Here is an 18,060-nt window from a genome sequence, read left to right on the forward strand (position 1 = left end):
TGATGTTATCTTTTTGACCTTGAGACGTTGCTCAGAGGTTGAAAGGTATGGGTATAATGAGACGTTCATAATTGTGTGCACGTTTCCAAGTATTCGCTTAGTGCCTAATGTTTTCGTCAGATGTTATTATCCTTCATATCTTTTTCTTCATCAATGAGTGAACAGTCTTCATTATTAAGTTATGCAAAAAGAGGATGGTTTTTAATTACTGCTTGTGCTTTAGGTAGTTGAACTTCTTTTGTAGTCTTTACAAAAACTAGACTAATAGCGCAGATATAATCTAAGTATAAGTGCAATTTTAGCTTTTTAGCAAATTTTTGCTTCGTCATTTTTAAATTACTGTTTTCGTTTAAAGATGATCTTCACAAGGGCAAGATATTTTGAAGAAAAAAACTAACAGATAATAAATTATTACCAATAAATTAACAATTAATGAATTATCCTACAAAAAATCGTAATCAAACTATAATTCAAATATCGGTAGCAATCAATTTAATACAAAAAGTACAGTTAAAGCCTTCAACTGCTACACCAAAGGTGTTTTCATACATTTTTTCTGAGCCAATAAATAAACTACCAGAACCAATATTATAATCATTTTATTGATACTATATCATTTTATTTCACAAACAACTTTTAGAGTGACTTATCATAATACATAATCGCCATTGCTTTAACTGCTTAAATAACTTTGAGAAACAATTTTAATAATTTTTGTATCTTGAGATCCATGTTTTAGTGTAAATTTCATAAGGTTTTGGGCGTTTAAATCATCGTTTTTTACAGATTAGTTTTGTACTTTGTAATGGGTAACTTTTCCGTTGTCGTTGACTAAGGTTTCGGCTCCTCGGTTTGAGATCTCCCTGCCGTTGATGTTAGATGATGATGAGTAGGACTTGCTGGAGACGGAGTAGTATTTCCTGCCATCTGGTAGTGACGTATCCGCGAAATGGCTCACTCTATCCACATTCGGCATTCTCTGAAAATGTATATTTTATTAAACAAAGAGTTTTTTTTTACGTAGATACTTAAAAGGGTTTCTGAAGGAATCATAAAATCAATAGGCGATTTGAATCCATTATCAATAAGCATTTTGATATTGTGCAAGTAAATATTGTACATTGTATTCAATGTAATAAGACCCATTGAAATTATAGTTTTGTGCAGTTTAGTCACGACTGATAAGGCCACGTCAGTACATAGCTATGTTAACATCGATCCAAACACAATATACTTAAATGTCAAAACAATAAAAGTATCCAATCTGGAAAAACACGTGCTCAGAATGCATAAAGAGCTGGAAACATAATTAATTGTTACAGTCATAATTTATACTAATGAAGTAAGAACCTCGAAATCTATTGTTAAGACGAGTTAATAAAAAAATCAACAAAAACAAGATTCACAGGTACTAAAGGTAAAATTCGTGATCTAATCATTAAAAAGATAAATAGTAGACGTGATCAAGATTTTCTCACAGACAAATACACGTAAAAACTCACTGGATTGGATGGGCTGATGGCGGCGACGTGGTGCTGGTATCCTGGTCCCGCGGCCGCGCTCGCGAACGCCGAATTTCCGAAACCCGACATCGGCATTCCGAAGCCGCCGAACGGAGGGTACCTATAGTCAACATTCGGATTTGGATAGTAACCACCCAACTGGTTCGACGATAAGTCGAACGCTTGTCTGGCAGCATCAAACGCCAGTCTCTGGTTCTCAAAATTCTTTTGGAACACCCTGTGAACACAAATTGTTAATAAATCACACTGAACTGGTTAGTATGTTATATGTAGCTGATGGAAGCACTGGAGAAAGTGAAGCGATAGAACATTAGTTCGAAGGAAACTCTGGAAAGTTATGACATGTATGAAGACACTCCTTGAGTATGTAGATGTGTGTGTTTTACCTTTTAACCCTTGGTCCGCGTGGGCTATAAAATGCAATGTTTTAATTAAAGTGCTTGTTCATTACGTACTTGCATGCAGTAAGTACAGTCAACTTCAGGTCAGTGGTAACAGTTTAATAGGAATATCGTATTTATTCCTATTGAGTTAAGGTGCATGACAGTTACCACTGATGTGCGGTCTACCGTACACTCACTCTTTGAGTGTGAAAAATATGAATACAGCTTCAATCTTTTTAACATTGTATCTGTAGATACAATTATCTGTATAATAAAAAAGATAAAAATAATTATGAATTAAAGTATTAAAATCTACCACCTTGTGTATCCTGCAAATCAGTTTACCAGGTCAGAGTTGAGTCTCTATTAACCAAAAGAAATCATAAACTTATTTCTAAAGATACTCATCGTACTATAAAAAGAGAAAAAGAAGTTAATTTCGAAGACCCGTCACCATTTGAACATTTACCGCAGATCCTCCACCGGAAGCCTTTAGCTTCTGACACGTTATAGATCTTACTCTTGGAGCAAATTGTCAAAGTTGCCGAAAAATAGGGGGCCGAAGTCAGCTCCGTGGTAGGGGTCCACTGTGTCTGCGAAGTGTTCAGGGAACGGGTCGCCTGAGGTCCTTACGACCTTGCCGTCCTCCAGGCCGTATGTGCCGCCGTACCTATTGCCAGTCGAGTCCACGTACGCGAAAGCACCACCCCCTTGCGTATTTGGTCCTGGAAACAGATTTTTGAAAATTTTAGATTTTGTTTGGAATAATTATCACGAACAAGTAAGGCTACAGAGAAATTAATAAATCTCATCATCGCTGTCGACCAGGAGCGTACCCAAAAGGCTGGTAGCATAGCCACGCTGAATGGCAATGCTTATTCTTTTTCCAAGGTCATAGCCAGCCTGTTGGTTACGCGAAGCGTCATCCAGTTGTTTGGAAAAAAAATGTAATGCTACTGAGTAATTACAATATAACCTGCCCTAAATCTGTGAATTATTAAGCGAAGGCGTCAGATTAAATACACATCTTTTCTTTTGACATAAGTAGTTTCTATGTTGCTGGGTCAATTATGAATAGATGACGACTTTCAATAATGATGAAAGACTTTATCACGTGTGGGTAGAATGTTCATAGTTAATTGGAAAGGACTCATCAAATCACTTAATAATAAATTAGCCCAGATATGGGCATACACCTACGACGTCAATTAACGTAATTATGAACACGTCATTTGTTGGTTTTAGTTGAATCGATCAACATGAACCGATTAATTTTAATATTCGGATTGGTAGATATAATTTTCATTTCAAATAAGGAACTGTCTTGGTTATTATTATAACTACTACAAAATTGATTAGTTTTGTCTACATTTGGGACGTTATAAACTCTATGCATCCAAAACCATTTTCAAGTATCGATCAAAGTCTAAAAGTTAGTATTTGGAGAAGGGGAATCCCATTCAATGGAACAATACATCAATTCAACTTGCTAATTGTATAAGAAAAATATTAAAAAATTATAGCGATCACGTGTTTATCCTCATGCAAAAAGTCGATCATATCATCAATAAAAAAAGTACAGATAACAAAACGCGTCAAAACGTTTAACGTGGCATCCATTTATGCTGCGGTTTTTTTTTATAAAAACATAAACTTATGCGCATCAGACTGAGATCATTATTTAATCGACGGGAAAAACCTACTGTAATAGATTATTATGTACTGTGTTATTATGATTTTAATTACGACTTGTTACTTATTAGTAAGCGAAAAGTTACAGAGCCGTAACATATTTCGCACTTGAAGACAAGGCAAGAAGGATCTATTGTTATGTTAATGAATGTACCTATTATTTGTAGAACAGAATGTAACTAGTCTGTAAGTGTGGATTTCAATAAACGGTCTATCGTTTCTTTTTGATTGGAGATTGAATTTTGACATTAGCTTCATATATAATGCCTTTTAATCTCTAATCGCAAAACAATTGATGGGTCGGTTATTGATATCTGAAAAAAGTACATTATGCCATGTCTTGAAAATTTCCCATTGAATCAAAAGTTACTAAAGATTTTAATAAAGAAACAGCTAAGAATACTAAAAACAATGCAAATAAAACTGTCTAACCTGAAGCAGCTAACGCCTTAGTAATAAAAATAAACTGGTACCATTTAACTACTAAACACAGGTGTGTACTGATGTATTTTAATGCGACTAATAACTGCGAACATTGCATGGTCTTGTAAATGACGCAATTCATTTGAAAAGAAAGGTGTAAAACTTGGAAGGATCTTGAACAATGAATATGTTAATGAGGCATAAGTGTCTCACTCCTGTCATGACGGCAGGGTTGTGAAAGATTTTTAACCGATTTTATGTCAAGTCAAACTAAAAAAAGAACATGAAATGAACATGTTCTAAAGAGTGGAAAAGAACCGGCAAGATACTCCATAAGAAGAGAAGACCATAGCAGTAGACCAGCATGTCATGATTTCAATGATAGCGTAGTTAAACTTAAGAGAGTCTGAAATGGAAACAATAGCAATAGCCTTAAGTGAATTTGCACCAAATCACCGGACGTCATTTGTTTTAGACAACAATCTCTTTATACTAAGAATTGAGAACACAAAATGGATTCAGCAATTTATCATTTCGGAAACACAAGAATGGAAATTAAACTGGTATGCAATTAATAAGAATGTTTTGGGAATTGTTAAAATGTAACTGTCTCTAAAACTGCTGCTAATAATGTAGTTTAGATAATTAAGATACCAGTCGGAAATAATTGCAGTTCCTTTGTTGGACTTGATGTAAAAGAAACCGGTGCAATTAACGGTTGCAAACAAACGGATTTTCCATTGAGGCTGGAATGTCAACGCATGGTGTTTGATAGAAATATCACTCCCACTGTCTGCCTTTCTTTCTAGGCTACCAAAGTAAGGCTCTACCTACTTACATAAAGCAGTTTTTTTTTGGGAAATCATCAAATGACCCCAATGGGCGTCAGACTCTCACTGACTAAAACCCACCACGTTCTATCTTAAGCCCTTTATGTACCAGGGTCGCGGTAACTCTTTCGAATAATCCCGCAGCCCCGGCAGGCTTTGGTCCTGGGGTTTGCTAACACTCTTTGATTAGAAGTATTGTTGAAGGAGATATGTACTCAGTTATAATTATTTTCTAACCAGTTTTTACTAGGGTAGTTCATGTTAATCAAAACAATAATTGTATGAGTTAGTAACTGTCAACGCTCCATCTATCATTTTAATGTCTTATACCGTGAGACAATTGTCATTAGCACCCTATTCATTATTAACCAGAGTCGTTGTGGAAAATTTATTTGTTCAAGAATACGATGTTTGTTTATCATATGAATCATTTCGTGTTTTGTTCATCGCTGCATTTTCATTGTTTCTTGTGGTTTTGTAGAATCATTTGAGGTATTGTCTATTTTATTTCGTACCTATATTTTGTTAGGTGATATCATCATCTCAGCCTTTAAACCATTATCATGTTTTTATCTAGGCAATTTTTCTTTTCCCTTATGTATAAGCAACATAAAACTGTCGTATATTTTCTTAAATGTCGAATTCCTCAAATCATTTTTCGGTTCCATAGAAGTTGTGCTCTGTCTTGTTACCTTGCTCATGTTACTCTGTTTTTTTTAAAGAAGAGTAAATCACCAATCATAACATTTGACAGTACACTTCGTACATATATAGATACAGGTACTGTGACAATGAATTCACAAAAGCAAGTGACAAGTAAATTCACATCGTGAATACTAAAACCGACGTCACTCCCATTCAGGTATAAACTGCATAATGTGGTGTCCTTCATGGTTTATAAATACATATAAGAAACTAGGTATATGGTTAACATATATATATTTGAAAATGCAATATTAGTACTTATCGCTTACTGTGTTTTATCAACAGTATTGGCTTGTAAATAAAACTTACATCTATACTAATATTACTCAAAAACTACTGGACCAATTTTAAAAATTCTTTCATCATTGGAAAGCTACGTTATCTGCGAGTAACACAGGCTATATGTTAACCCGGTACGGGCAGTAGTTCTCATATAACGTGGTGAAACATGGAGCTGGATGCGAGAAGCCGAAAATAGATCTCAGTGGCGTGCACTTGGAGAGGCCTATGTCCAGCAGTGGACTGCGATAGGCTGATGATGATGATGATGATGATGTGGGTGAAACCGCGAAAAAACGGCTAGTTAGAAATAAATATATGCTAAAATATAAAGAGAAGCAATCAGAGTGAATGCTTTTAGACAGGGATCCTCGAATAATAAGACACTATGGAATTTAAATTTATTTTTAATTGATTCTTAAAATAAAACCGTTTCCAATCTGCATATTTATAATTTCTAAGCATTTACTGTTGTCATATATTTTAGGCGCCACATAGATTGAGAGTCGCTATGTGAAATTGTTTAGTGTCTCGCATAGCTAATGAGAAACTCAGGATAGATGCTGTCAGTTGGGAAAACTTGATTCCGTCATCTTACGTGTACGTAAACTCGGTTCGTATAGACGTGTCTCGTTTTGAAGATCTGACATGAAGGAATTTATAAAATCCTATTAATCCAAAATGTATCCTAGAATCTTATGCTGCTTTACTTAAGTTGGCCAAATAATAATATCGTAGAGCAAGTCTTATACTTTTTTCAGTTCAAGCAAACAATTATTAGTGTATTAGTGTGTGGAGGAAGCATGTTGCTAAATAGTTTAACCGAGAGCTAGTTGAGTCCTACTATTTTACATGGATCGACTACCCATCTGACTTTCACAACCTTGTTACCTGGACAATGCGATTCTTCTACCGGTCATTACATTTTTTTTTGTAAATATAAGTAGAATAGGTATATAAAACCTAGACCTATAAAAAAAACAAAAGAATCGCTAGAATCTAGTTATTATTTTCTAAGCAGAAGGCAAGACTAATTCAGTGAACGAACTATCGATACGTATGTCAATATTAGATGTGTACTGCGATTTCTTAGAACTTTGTTTACTTACTACTTAACAGTTGGCAAGTGATGTGAGAAAATTGATTTGGTTTAAATGGGTTTTTTCCTTGTCGGGGACATTTTTGTAGTATTTTTTGCACCTTCTGATAGTGGATATGAGATAAGTACTCGAAAGAAGTAGTCACGAAATACAAGCTAAGTACTGTTCCACAACATTTGTAGGTAACTTAGTTCAGGAGTCTGGCCTCATCATCATCTTAGAAAATATTTTGGCGAGGAATTTTAAGGCGTTCTTGGTCGAGGACTTGAGAGTCCTCTATCATGATTTAATTGACAATGAGATCTTATGTAGGTATATCTGTGCACACATTTCAGCAATTTCTAAAAAGATCACCCGAGACGTAGCACAGGAAACTATGTTTACTTGTAGTGTATTGATAAGAAGTAAATAATTGTTCCAATATTAAACAATTATTTTCAAAGCTACCACTACTAACTGGAAATTGTTCAATAATCAAGCTTTTCCTTTTCTTAAAGGCTTATCCCTTTATAATCTATAGAAGAGACACTTGACAAGAAATCGTTAGTCGAAAGTATAATCAAGGATGTACGCCGAACGTGCCAGGTCAAAGACTAAGGTCCTTAAGATATGTCTCATATCTCATCAGATATGCAAACCTTTGTTAAGAATTTACATACTTTCTCAGTACTTATGTGAAGTTTTATTTCATGGTTGTCGTGAGGAGTTAAGCCTTGATTTAGGCTTGTTGGGGATACTAAAACCAAAATACCAAATTGTTAAATAAAAACCGTGGTTTAGTAAGTTATATCGCTAATAATAAAAATAAAAAAATACTATAAAATAATTAACCTCAGAATGGTGCGTAGTAACTAAAAGTTTATGTAATAGGTATTTATTTTTATTTTTAGATAGGACCTTGTTAGTTAGCATTCTTTAAAGATATAGAAACCTAATTTAAAAAAAGTCGCCTATAGAAGAATCTTCAAACAACGTTTCGGCCTGTGTTTTGAAGACTAGAACAATATTGATTGCCTTATTATCGGAATCCTAAGTTTGGTGAACCTTATCAGTATATTTATTAATAAGATCTAACTAAATATTCTCCGGTTACAAACGAACATACTTTCATATAATTTATGTTAATCTCAAAGGCATTTTTAAGCTTTATATTATAATATCTTAGGACAAAACAAGTTTGTTATAACAGACTGCTACATTCTTTTGTATTGTTAATTGCTTGAAACTTGTCTATTCTTTTATTTTATCTGTATTTTAATGGAAAACTATTGGCAAATGAGTTTCTATTAGGTATTAGGAATCATGTTGCTAGGTGCTTTCTATGGTCATTTTAAATACTAAACAGATTCATTAAAATAATTGGCAAGTCAAAAGATTTTATTCAACAGAACCTAATTTTCTTTCATCTTAATCGACTGTACCTAATCTATATTAATTGAATATTAATTATCCATTACTTTTTTATCAAAGTCAGAAGCAATTCGAGAATCAATAAAGATTTTATTAAAAACTAAAATTACTAAAATTAACAAAGTACGCAAGCTTATTAGGAATATATAGTAACTATCAACATGCATAAACTACTGATTGAGACAACAGACGAAAGTTGCACATAATTTAAAAAAAACTCAATTAATTCCGTTTAGATTTTATGCGTGGGTGTGATTCTTTAATCGTTCTCTAATTAGTGCATAATCTGCCTGCAGTCATTGACAACATAATTATAAAACCAAATCCTTTGATATATAAAGTGTTACGATAAAAAAAACATCGTTATTCATTTGTCAAAAAATAATAAAATCTCAAAAAAAAAGTGTGTTAAAATAGCAGTAGATTCTGCCTTCAGGCGTTCCGCTCATAATCTCTTTTCTATAGAATTGTTCGAAATAAGTTATTGCTAATAAGAAAGACGTTTTCGATGATGTATTTGGTTATTTAAACAGTTTTAAATAAGTAAGAAAGCTCGATAAATCTGTCAACTAATGCTGAGTAATGAGCTCATCTTTATTAATTTTTAAGAGTTATTTTTTATTGCTATAAGCTGTCGCTTCAGGGTATTGCCATTTTTTTATAATAAAGGTTTGTAGCTAGAAAAATGCTCCATGGTGTTTTTGGTATACGAAGTCCTAGATTCAAGAGTTGTTTACAGAGCAGTTGGTGTCAATTCGAGTTCAAGTTTTCATTTCAGTAGAATGACCTGTTAAAAGTAGGTTGCCGACTACTATTAATTAAGAAAATGAATGCCACAAAATAATCAGCACAACTTCTTATTTTTTTCAAAATAAACATTATTAAAATGAAATAAATAATAACAAATAACTTAGGTAAAATTGTCAGTGACATCGAATGTCATAAAAATGCTTATAAATTGCTAGATATAGTAAATAATTTGTTATTGATGATTTCAAACGTAGGTAGGTACGCAACTTCGGGCAATGCCTTTGCGCGGCGATATAAAAGTACAAAATTCTAAGCACAATCTTTAAAAATTACATAATATTTTTCTTTAAAAACTTTGCAATTCCTCATGATTAAGTAAATAAGCCTTTATTATTATTAAAATGCAGCATAAACACGATAATGATATTAAAATTTACTTCAAGTGTGACTAAAGTTTTTTTTAATCAAACTATTTGTTACAGTCTATGGTACATAAGCACCTATTCACCTATACCTTTATGAGGTGCTGATATTTACATTACATTGTATATATTCTTTTCTTTCATGCTTTAACATTCCTTTACGCTTATTTGTATACAAGCTTGCACCCGCGGCTTTTTGTCATTCCGATTACAACTACATTATTGACAAGTTACACCAAATTCGTTCCACTGTTTGTGTATAAAGTGTCAAATATAAACACACTGGGCTATAAGAGTCAAGGAATAGAGAGTGCGCCTGTGTCTGCGCAAATGCTTGTGCACCATAATATATCCTGCGCAGCTGGCTTATCTCTTATATGGGAATAGCTACCGTGGCCGACAATGGCTAGAAGGAAACCATCATCATTATATTTATACTGCATCAGTGGGTTAATCGGCCGAATCTTTTTCATACAAAAGAGCTAAAGACTTCAGTAAGTTGTTTATAGAACTACGCTACAGTAATCGATTAGCAGCATAGCAGCTACTATTGTTACCTAACACCTTATCGAACAAACAAAATCAGCAACACAAAATAAGAGTTTATTGTTTATAAAGAGATTTTCTAGCATAGCCCTTACAACTATGAAGTGCCAGGTTGTTTACAATGCTTTCACCTTTCATCGGCTGAACAGACTGATTTAAAATTTTGATAGAAATGAATGATACTATGGACACGCAGGCTACTTTTTACCCGGTAATTTCTCTACTAAAATAAAAGCAGCGGGAGACAGCTGGTTCATCCTAAAGGAAGATGGAACAGATATTACCTTCGTAGGCCGTTTGAGTCAATTCATTCAATAACAATATGTTTAATAGTTTCAAGGGTGTTCCTTTATTGGCAGTTTATCGAATATTGCCCAATTTATAACAATCAGCTTTATGGGTTTCAATTTTCAGCATTTTATGGACAGTATCAGTACCAGCGGTTACATCCGCTTTCTGAGATTTTGTATTTACTAAAACTTAAACATGTGTCAAACACTTGTCTAAAAAAAGTGTAGCTGCAAAATGGACCTTATTTCAACGTCATAATCTGTCATTTTCTTAGACAAGTCTTAAACTGACGTTTAAAAGTTTTTGTGGTAAAAAGGTTAATGTTTACCTATACCTGTTAGAATAATTTTAGATATCATGGCAAAAACTATTTATAAAGAGGTAAAGTTGTAGGGGTAATTTTTGCACCTACTGAAGCGATTTTGTAAATTCAATTTGGGATGTCGGTGGATCGGCAAGGTCTATATTAAAAATATGCATGTTTGATATTTTCATATAAAATCTTATTCTTAAGATCCTGTTATGAATCTTTAAGGAAAAAGAAACAAAACAGCATGGTAGTCGACCTTCTCTTATAAAAAAAGAAAATGATGAACTATGTGCGCACGCAATATTGACCAGAACCTATATGAAGCCGGTTTTTACTAGATTTTTTTGCTTGGAACTGGATAGTCCTTTTACAGGGGTTAGTAATTGATAGACAGTTTTTTTTTTATAGTAAGCTCCATTTAGTAAAGTAACCTGAACTATTTAATTATAAACGTGCTATTTTGTTTTTCAGTTTAATGAATCTTTTTTACTTCTACTTATTAGTGTTTTACCCCATGAACCAGTTAGACCTCATTACTTCTTCCTCTATAGGTATATTCTACAACACCATTGAGGGAAGCAGAGCCAATTTTTCTCAGGAAATCTTGTATCATTTATTATCAAGAAAAATTACCTCTCAGTTTAAGACATTTATGTTGACATAAATCATTGTAGGAACTACTGTTTACCTCGTCAGCATAGTCCTAGAATATCTAATTTTCTCAAAAGTGTCATTTAAATTCAAACTGTAACATAATAATTTGGCATTTGTATTCAAGTATTTAGCTCTTGAGTTTAGAGAAATTATAAAAAGGCTACTTTACGTTGCTTTTAAGTAATACCTGTCAGGTACCGTTGAGTACTTAAGTATTCGTAAACAAACTTACATAAGTACATGTAGTTAAAGCATAACACGTATGATCTTATAAGTGTGATTTTTTCTCACGTATTTTTAGGCAGTTTATGAATGACTATGTTCAAAAGATTGGTTACAGACTTCTTTCAAACTTTTCCTTATTATTTTTTGTATGTATGAAGCCCGTTAACAAAATACGATATAATAAGTCCCAGTCAAATTAGTCTCGATTTTACGAATAATCATAAACTTATAAAGAAAATGCAATGACAATTAAAACCCAAAAAAAACACTGTTATTTACAGCACTCTGTTATTTATTACGCACAATGTTAAATACTCACTTAAGTAACGATAAACTAAAACTATGAAACTAACGAAATTATGTTCATTTATAGATACATATTTCATAAGCTTTAAGGATGTATCTTCTGTACCTTACAAGCTAAAGGCTCTATCTATAGCTACAAATACCACAGATACACATATCAAAAGTCCTTCAAAACATGCGTATGATCACCAATAACAAGTAGGTACATACCTTTTATATACCTGACGTAATGCAATGACCTGATGCAATGTTTACTTTGCACGAATGTTATTAACATGCATATACCTACATAGTTAATATACATGTATTGTACATTGGATAGATCACAGAATTGATGTAACGTATGTCAAAGATATAATTTATTTATTTATTTATTTAAAATACTTTATGCACATTGTACAACGGCGGACTTAACGCCTTAGGCGTTCTCTGCCAGTCTACCTTAGTTATATTTATTCTTAGGTATATATTAGTTAATTTATATGTATTCTTCGCTATATGACAATCTAGCTATCATCCAACTTCTTTGGGGAACTTCTGCCCGTACGGGGAGTAAAATAGCCTGTGTTACTCGAGGATAGTATAGTGGTTTTTTTTTCTCAAATCGGTTTAAAAGAGTCGGAGCTTTACCTACACACAACAAACATGGAACAACAACACAATTTTCTCTAAGTATTATATTAGTACAGATGTATATATGTATATTATATGTCTACATGTATATTAAATATGTATTTATAGTATAGATGTATATACGTAGGATAGATCACAGATTTGATAGTTATGTCGTATGTCAAAGATACAATGTCTATGCATCCTTTTTTGACAAACAAAATTTTCCTTATTACAACAATAGAGTATGACAAACACGTTTTACTACTTGAAATCAATTAGATGAAACACGTAATTCAATTGTCATTAATTAAACCGCATTTCTAGTCTAAATACTTTTTAATTGACACTTTTGTTAATGAGTGGAGATTTTCGTATTTTAATTATGGTTATTTTTAGAAATTGAAACATATTTTTGTTATTAAAATAAATAATAAATAATGACTTACCATAACTCCAAGCCAAAGGTATGAACACTAAGAAGATAATTTTCATCATTTTGTCACGATCACTGTTGATTCTCAGTTAATATCGACAAGTAGCACCTCTAATAAACACAATTAGAGTATCGATACGCGAGTACGTCGGACCAATGGTCGCAGTGTTGTGGTGCCGGTCGGAACTCGCGCATTAATAAATATTTTTCACTGCGCTTATCACATCACTAGCGTTTTAACGAACTACAGAGTGTTCTACTTTTAAACATTATTTGTTTGATGTGATTTTCACGGTTTAAAATTAAATATGTTACTGACGCGTGTAAAATATATTAATGTAAAATGTAGGTGATATTCTTACTTATATATGTTTTGTATATAAAAACGAATAGTTTTTAAATCTGAGTAGTTTTTAGTAACGCACGTAACGTAAACTCATATGCCGTAATGTTGTTGTTTAACCTTAGTTTTTGATTCGTTGTCATTGTACATTATATTAGGTTTGAGGAAAATAATTATATTCAGTTACATAGGCACTTATCATAATTTGCGAAGCATTTTTTGCGTTTCCAAAGTACACTGATAAAATCCTTCGTAATTAAATAAATAATTAGGTTTTTTTGTGTATCAAAAATGTCATGTAAGTTCGAAATAACATAAAATATTTTGGATTGTATCAGTTTATTTTACAACAAGCGTAATAAAATAATATTTATTATAATAATAATTTATTCCCTTGTCAAGTTGATAGAGCCCACAACTATAAATGAGTAAGCAACCAGTTTGCAAAACATAAAATTATACGATTCGTGATAAAAACCAAAGTATACTGTTAATACAATCAGAGGTGCGGCCCTTGAATAAATAAATAAAACAACTATTTTATAAGAAATCTCGAAATTAGATGTATTGGAACATTATTCTGTTTTTAAGAAAAACATATGAGAAAGTCATCTTGAGCTTAGTTCGAAAAGATTATGCGTCCCTGAATCTGTCAAATAAATTATTTTATGCTAGTAACATTTGGAACAGTAAATAAATCCATTATTAATTGAATGAATAAGCTTTAAGATTATTTTTAGCATAAAATATAATTAAGTTTTCACCTGCAGAAAGTTAAGTGGAGAAAATCGGTTATGAAAATCTATTGGCAGCGTGAAACTTCAAGGTACAAAAAAAAATTGTGTACTTAATACTATTTTAATCTCTCCTTGCCAAATAGCTGTATTCCGTTGGCCTAGGCGTCAATATGAAATATTGGGTTGAGAACAGGATAGACAGTATTGTTTTTTCTAAAGATATCTTTCAAAAAATATTATCTTGCTAGTGAGGTGACTCAGTCACTGTTTTTAAATGTTCGCTTCTACGATTTTTCATTAACATCATTGTAGTTGGGAAATCCCGATTCATCATAATTAACTTCTCGTTTCATGTAAGTGGGTAAAACATTATCTTTGTCTAATGTTTGTTTGTAAAATTATTATTTTAGAATTGTAATTTTTGATTACTTTGACATAATTTGTAATTTTATCTAGTCTGAAATCACCAACCCACATTGAGCAAGCGTGGTGATTAATGCTCAATCCTTCTCCGTGTGAGAGGAGGCCTGTGCCCAGCAGTAGGACGATAAAAAGGCTGAAACAACAACAACACCAATTTGTAATTTTGGTGCCTTGTTCAAGATCTGTGCGACAAACTCCCTGACTTCCTCCAGATAGAGATGTATTTGATAGCTGTTTTTGGCAGTTTTTCCTCCTTCTAAGCAAACCACTTCGAATACTCGGATAAAACACTATTTCCGTCTTCAAATAGATTCAAGCCTTCAAATAGATAAACTGAACCGATTTTTAATTTCATAAAGTTTTAACTTAGAAGTGTAATAAACAAATGAGCACCTACATTTTCTTTCTCAATAAATACAGTAGAATTAGCAAGGATTAAACACTTAATTGAAGATGATTCGATTGATCTGCAACTTTCTGTGTAAAAAATGAACACGTGTTTATTACACTATTTACTTCTGTAAAGTCGTGTCATCATGATTTGTTCTCAAGATTAATAGCATTTGGGTTTCCTCAATCTATTTTCCTTTACTGTCAGTCATAAACGAAATTAATTTTTATTGGCAAGGTGACTCAATAGGTTTGAACAAGTTAATTCGGGGAATCCATATTAAGAGCAAAAACTGCACGTATGTATGGTAATCTGACATGATCAGTAGGTACGAGAATAAGACAAATACATAGAGTATCTATAAAAAAATGGGGCATCACAAACATCGAATTTTATTTCACTTGTTTCTTGCCTTGTAGTTTTTTCGATATGACAACATTAATTTTCAATTTTTGAATGACTATATATGTTACACTGTTGTTAAAATTTATTATTGTAAGATACATTGTTGTTAAATTGCTATAAGATGGTTAGAGATAATTAACTACAAAAGTAAAGGAATATGCTAAACACATGCAGGTATGTGTACAGCATGACATTTTACTTTTTCCTAAATAAGCACCCTTTCAAAACAAATGGTGCAGAACCAAATCTATTAATTCAAAGAATTCCTTCAGCCACCGATGGCCTCCATAGTGCCTTTACCCTAAGCGGCGCGTTTGCAGTGCATGTAAACATCCGGGGGCAATGATTGTTTTTCAGTAATTTAATCATCACCATCTACCTACCTGATTATTTACCTAATTGTGAAATATGGTAAAAGTGTAGTAATTTAACTACATACTGTTACTGTTACTGTTACAGCCTTTTTATCGTCCCACTGCTGGGCACAGGCCTCCTCTCACACGGAGAAGGATTGAGCATTAATCACCACGCTTGCTCAATGCGGGTTGGTGATTTCAGACTATAGTCCAGGTTTCCTCAAGATGTTTTCCTTCACCTTTTTATCAGCCATTGGTGTCCAAGATATACTTAGAAAGTACATACAAACTTAGAAAAGTTGCATTGGTACTTGCCTGACCTGGAATCGAACCCACACCCACATACTCGAGAGGTTGGTTCTTTTAACCACTAGGCCACCACGAACTTTAATACCTACATGATAATTTAACTACATGCTGAACACTATATTATTACATTGGCACATACATACATACAAATATCCCAAATACATAAACTTTTTACTAAAGAAAATTCCTTCAGCCATCGATAGCCTCCATTATAGTACCTTTACCCCAAGCAGTGCGTGCGCATCATTTGTATGTAAACATCCGGGGGCAACGCCAGGCAATAGCGCTCCTTATAGGGCTCTTCATGAATATCATAGTCCACCAATAAGGTTGTAACAATATATTTACATTTCAATAGACATTCTATTTAAATCTCTATTTCTATGTACTACTATGTAAGTATTTTGGAATTAAGAGTGAATTTAATGGAATCTGTTATGAAATAAAATTGTGTTCGTGACACTTTATAGGATAACTCAAGAACGACTGAACCGATTTATCTGAAAATTTAGGAGGAGGCAGCTTAGTATCAGATAGCGGACATGGGTTACTTTTTATCCTCATATGGGTGGGAGAAGAAGTACTTTCTTTATTCGAAAATTAGGGAGAAGTTCAGGAGGAAAAAAAATACATTTAACTAATTATTGTATTGCAGACGGCGTGACTCGTACTAAGTTGTTGTGGAATACAAACAAGTTGGAACCTTATGAGTTGTATGTAGAATTGTATTTTTGTCATGCGCCAGTAGTCTCCAGCCATTTATGGAGTAGTTATTGAAACTTCAAAACGATTCCTTGCCACGTAGTAACTTCTAAGTAAAAATACAAACATCCCAACTGAGAACCCCTCCTTTTTTGGGAAGTCGATTACAAATAAATCACGTAGGTATTTATAGATCTTTCATTCCCCATTTTTCCTATTTTTATCTGATCCTATAAAACACGCGCATAAACTATGCATTAAAAAATGCGCGGATATTAATTTACATTTATTTACTTGTTACGACATAAATGAGAATTAATTACATCGATAATAATCGCAGCTATTATCGCTAAGTGCATAATATTGAGCATTGCTCTGGTCAAGGTTGGATGGTCTTATCTCAAGAGGTCGTATATGAGATCATTGTGACATACGACGTATTGTTTATACCACGTTATATTCATAAAACAAAATTTAAAATTATGTAAGAGGCCTACACGATCGATTTCAAAATATGACGGGGTTTTTTTCGTATCCTTTTCCTTCATCACCATCATATAGCCAATTGCCGACCACCGCAGACCATAGGTCTCCCCCTCAGAACGCGAATTTGTACCTTGATAAAGTTTCTAATTATCTTCTCCACGCTCTTATCCCAATTTTGTCGGCGCAGCATTTTTTCTCTTTTCATACTCTTCTATCTTTCGTCACAAGTAACATTTATACTAATAATCAAAATAATTAGAGAAATAACTAGAAAGGCAAATTAATTAAGATCTTGTGTAAATGTAAAAATAATTAATCACGTGAAGAAAAAAGTAATTTTGTTTTGCTTTTTCTGAAATGACAAAGGATCTGCGATATCTCTGCCGAACAGTATAAGGAAAATAGTCATAACATCTGATTATTACTTAAAAGAAAAAAGCTATTAAAAGTGATCTATTCATAGATGGAAATCGGTAGTATCCTGTTTAGTTACACATCAATTATATTGAAAACATAGGTAATTTTTAATACAACTTTTTAATACAAGCTTATGCCCCCAGCTTCACTAGGTATTTAATCCTCATCTGTCTACAGACAGAGGGACAATTTTTATAGGTGTAACGATATTATAATGTTGCCACTTCTGTTCTGGACCTCATTGCTCTCCGGCCATATCGGACTGTCATTCCTTTGGGCTCTGAGAGAAAAGCAATAGAGAGTAGACTTACATATGTCCGTTGTTGCCTGTGCACTCCAGTATCTCCTGCGTAGCTGGCTGATTTTCTTCGTAGGTACTTACTTATATTTTATGAGTAACATCGTCTCTGGAATCTTATCAGTTTATTGTGTGTCTGTTACCGACAGACACACAATAACTATTTTACATGTGAAATAATCATAAAGAGATGATGCGTATGTGTGTAGAAGTAGGTATAATTAACGTAATCGTGTCTCACGATTCATAAGGCTCGCACAGTGGGTAGCGTGATGCCATTGAGGATGTAAGCATTA

General features: G+C 33.1%; 1 protein-coding gene across 2 annotated transcripts; it reads right to left on the reverse strand.

Annotated features, from left to right (window-relative positions):
• Positions 1–581: 581 nt before the first annotated feature.
• LOC124631387 lies at positions 582–13,082 on the reverse strand. 2 transcript variants are annotated; one of them, XM_047165767.1, is made up of 4 exons: positions 12,911–13,082; positions 2,427–2,631; positions 1,503–1,623; positions 582–979 (listed from the first exon to the last, which is right to left on the reverse strand). In XM_047165767.1, exons 1-4 carry the CDS (start codon positions 12,957–12,959, stop codon positions 788–790), a joined length of 567 nt encoding a protein of 188 aa, XP_047021723.1. In that variant the 5' UTR covers positions 12,960–13,082; the 3' UTR covers positions 582–787. The 2 variants fall into 2 exon arrangements, with proteins under 2 accessions (XP_047021723.1, XP_047021715.1); XM_047165759.1 differs by having other exon boundaries at positions 1,503–1,740; positions 12,911–13,078.
• Between the last annotated feature and the right edge of the window lie 4,978 nt (positions 13,083–18,060).

Source organism: Helicoverpa zea, chromosome 1 (assembly GCF_022581195.2).
Source record: "Helicoverpa zea isolate HzStark_Cry1AcR chromosome 1, ilHelZeax1.1, whole genome shotgun sequence".
NCBI lineage: Eukaryota > Metazoa > Arthropoda > Insecta > Lepidoptera > Noctuidae > Helicoverpa > Helicoverpa zea.

Coding starts and splice junctions, on each gene's coding strand:
- LOC124631387 (XM_047165759.1), bottom strand. CDS start 12,959: ATGATGAAAATTATCTTCTTAGTGTTCATACCTTTGGCTTGGAGTTAT. Junction 1,741..2,426: donor TTTGACAATTTGCTCCAAGA/GTAAGATCTATA, acceptor TTGTGTTCACAG/GGTGTTCCAAAAGAATTTTG. Junction 980..1,502: donor CCATCAGCCCATCCAATCCA/GTGAGTTTTTAC, acceptor ATACATTTTCAG/AGAATGCCGAATGTGGATAG.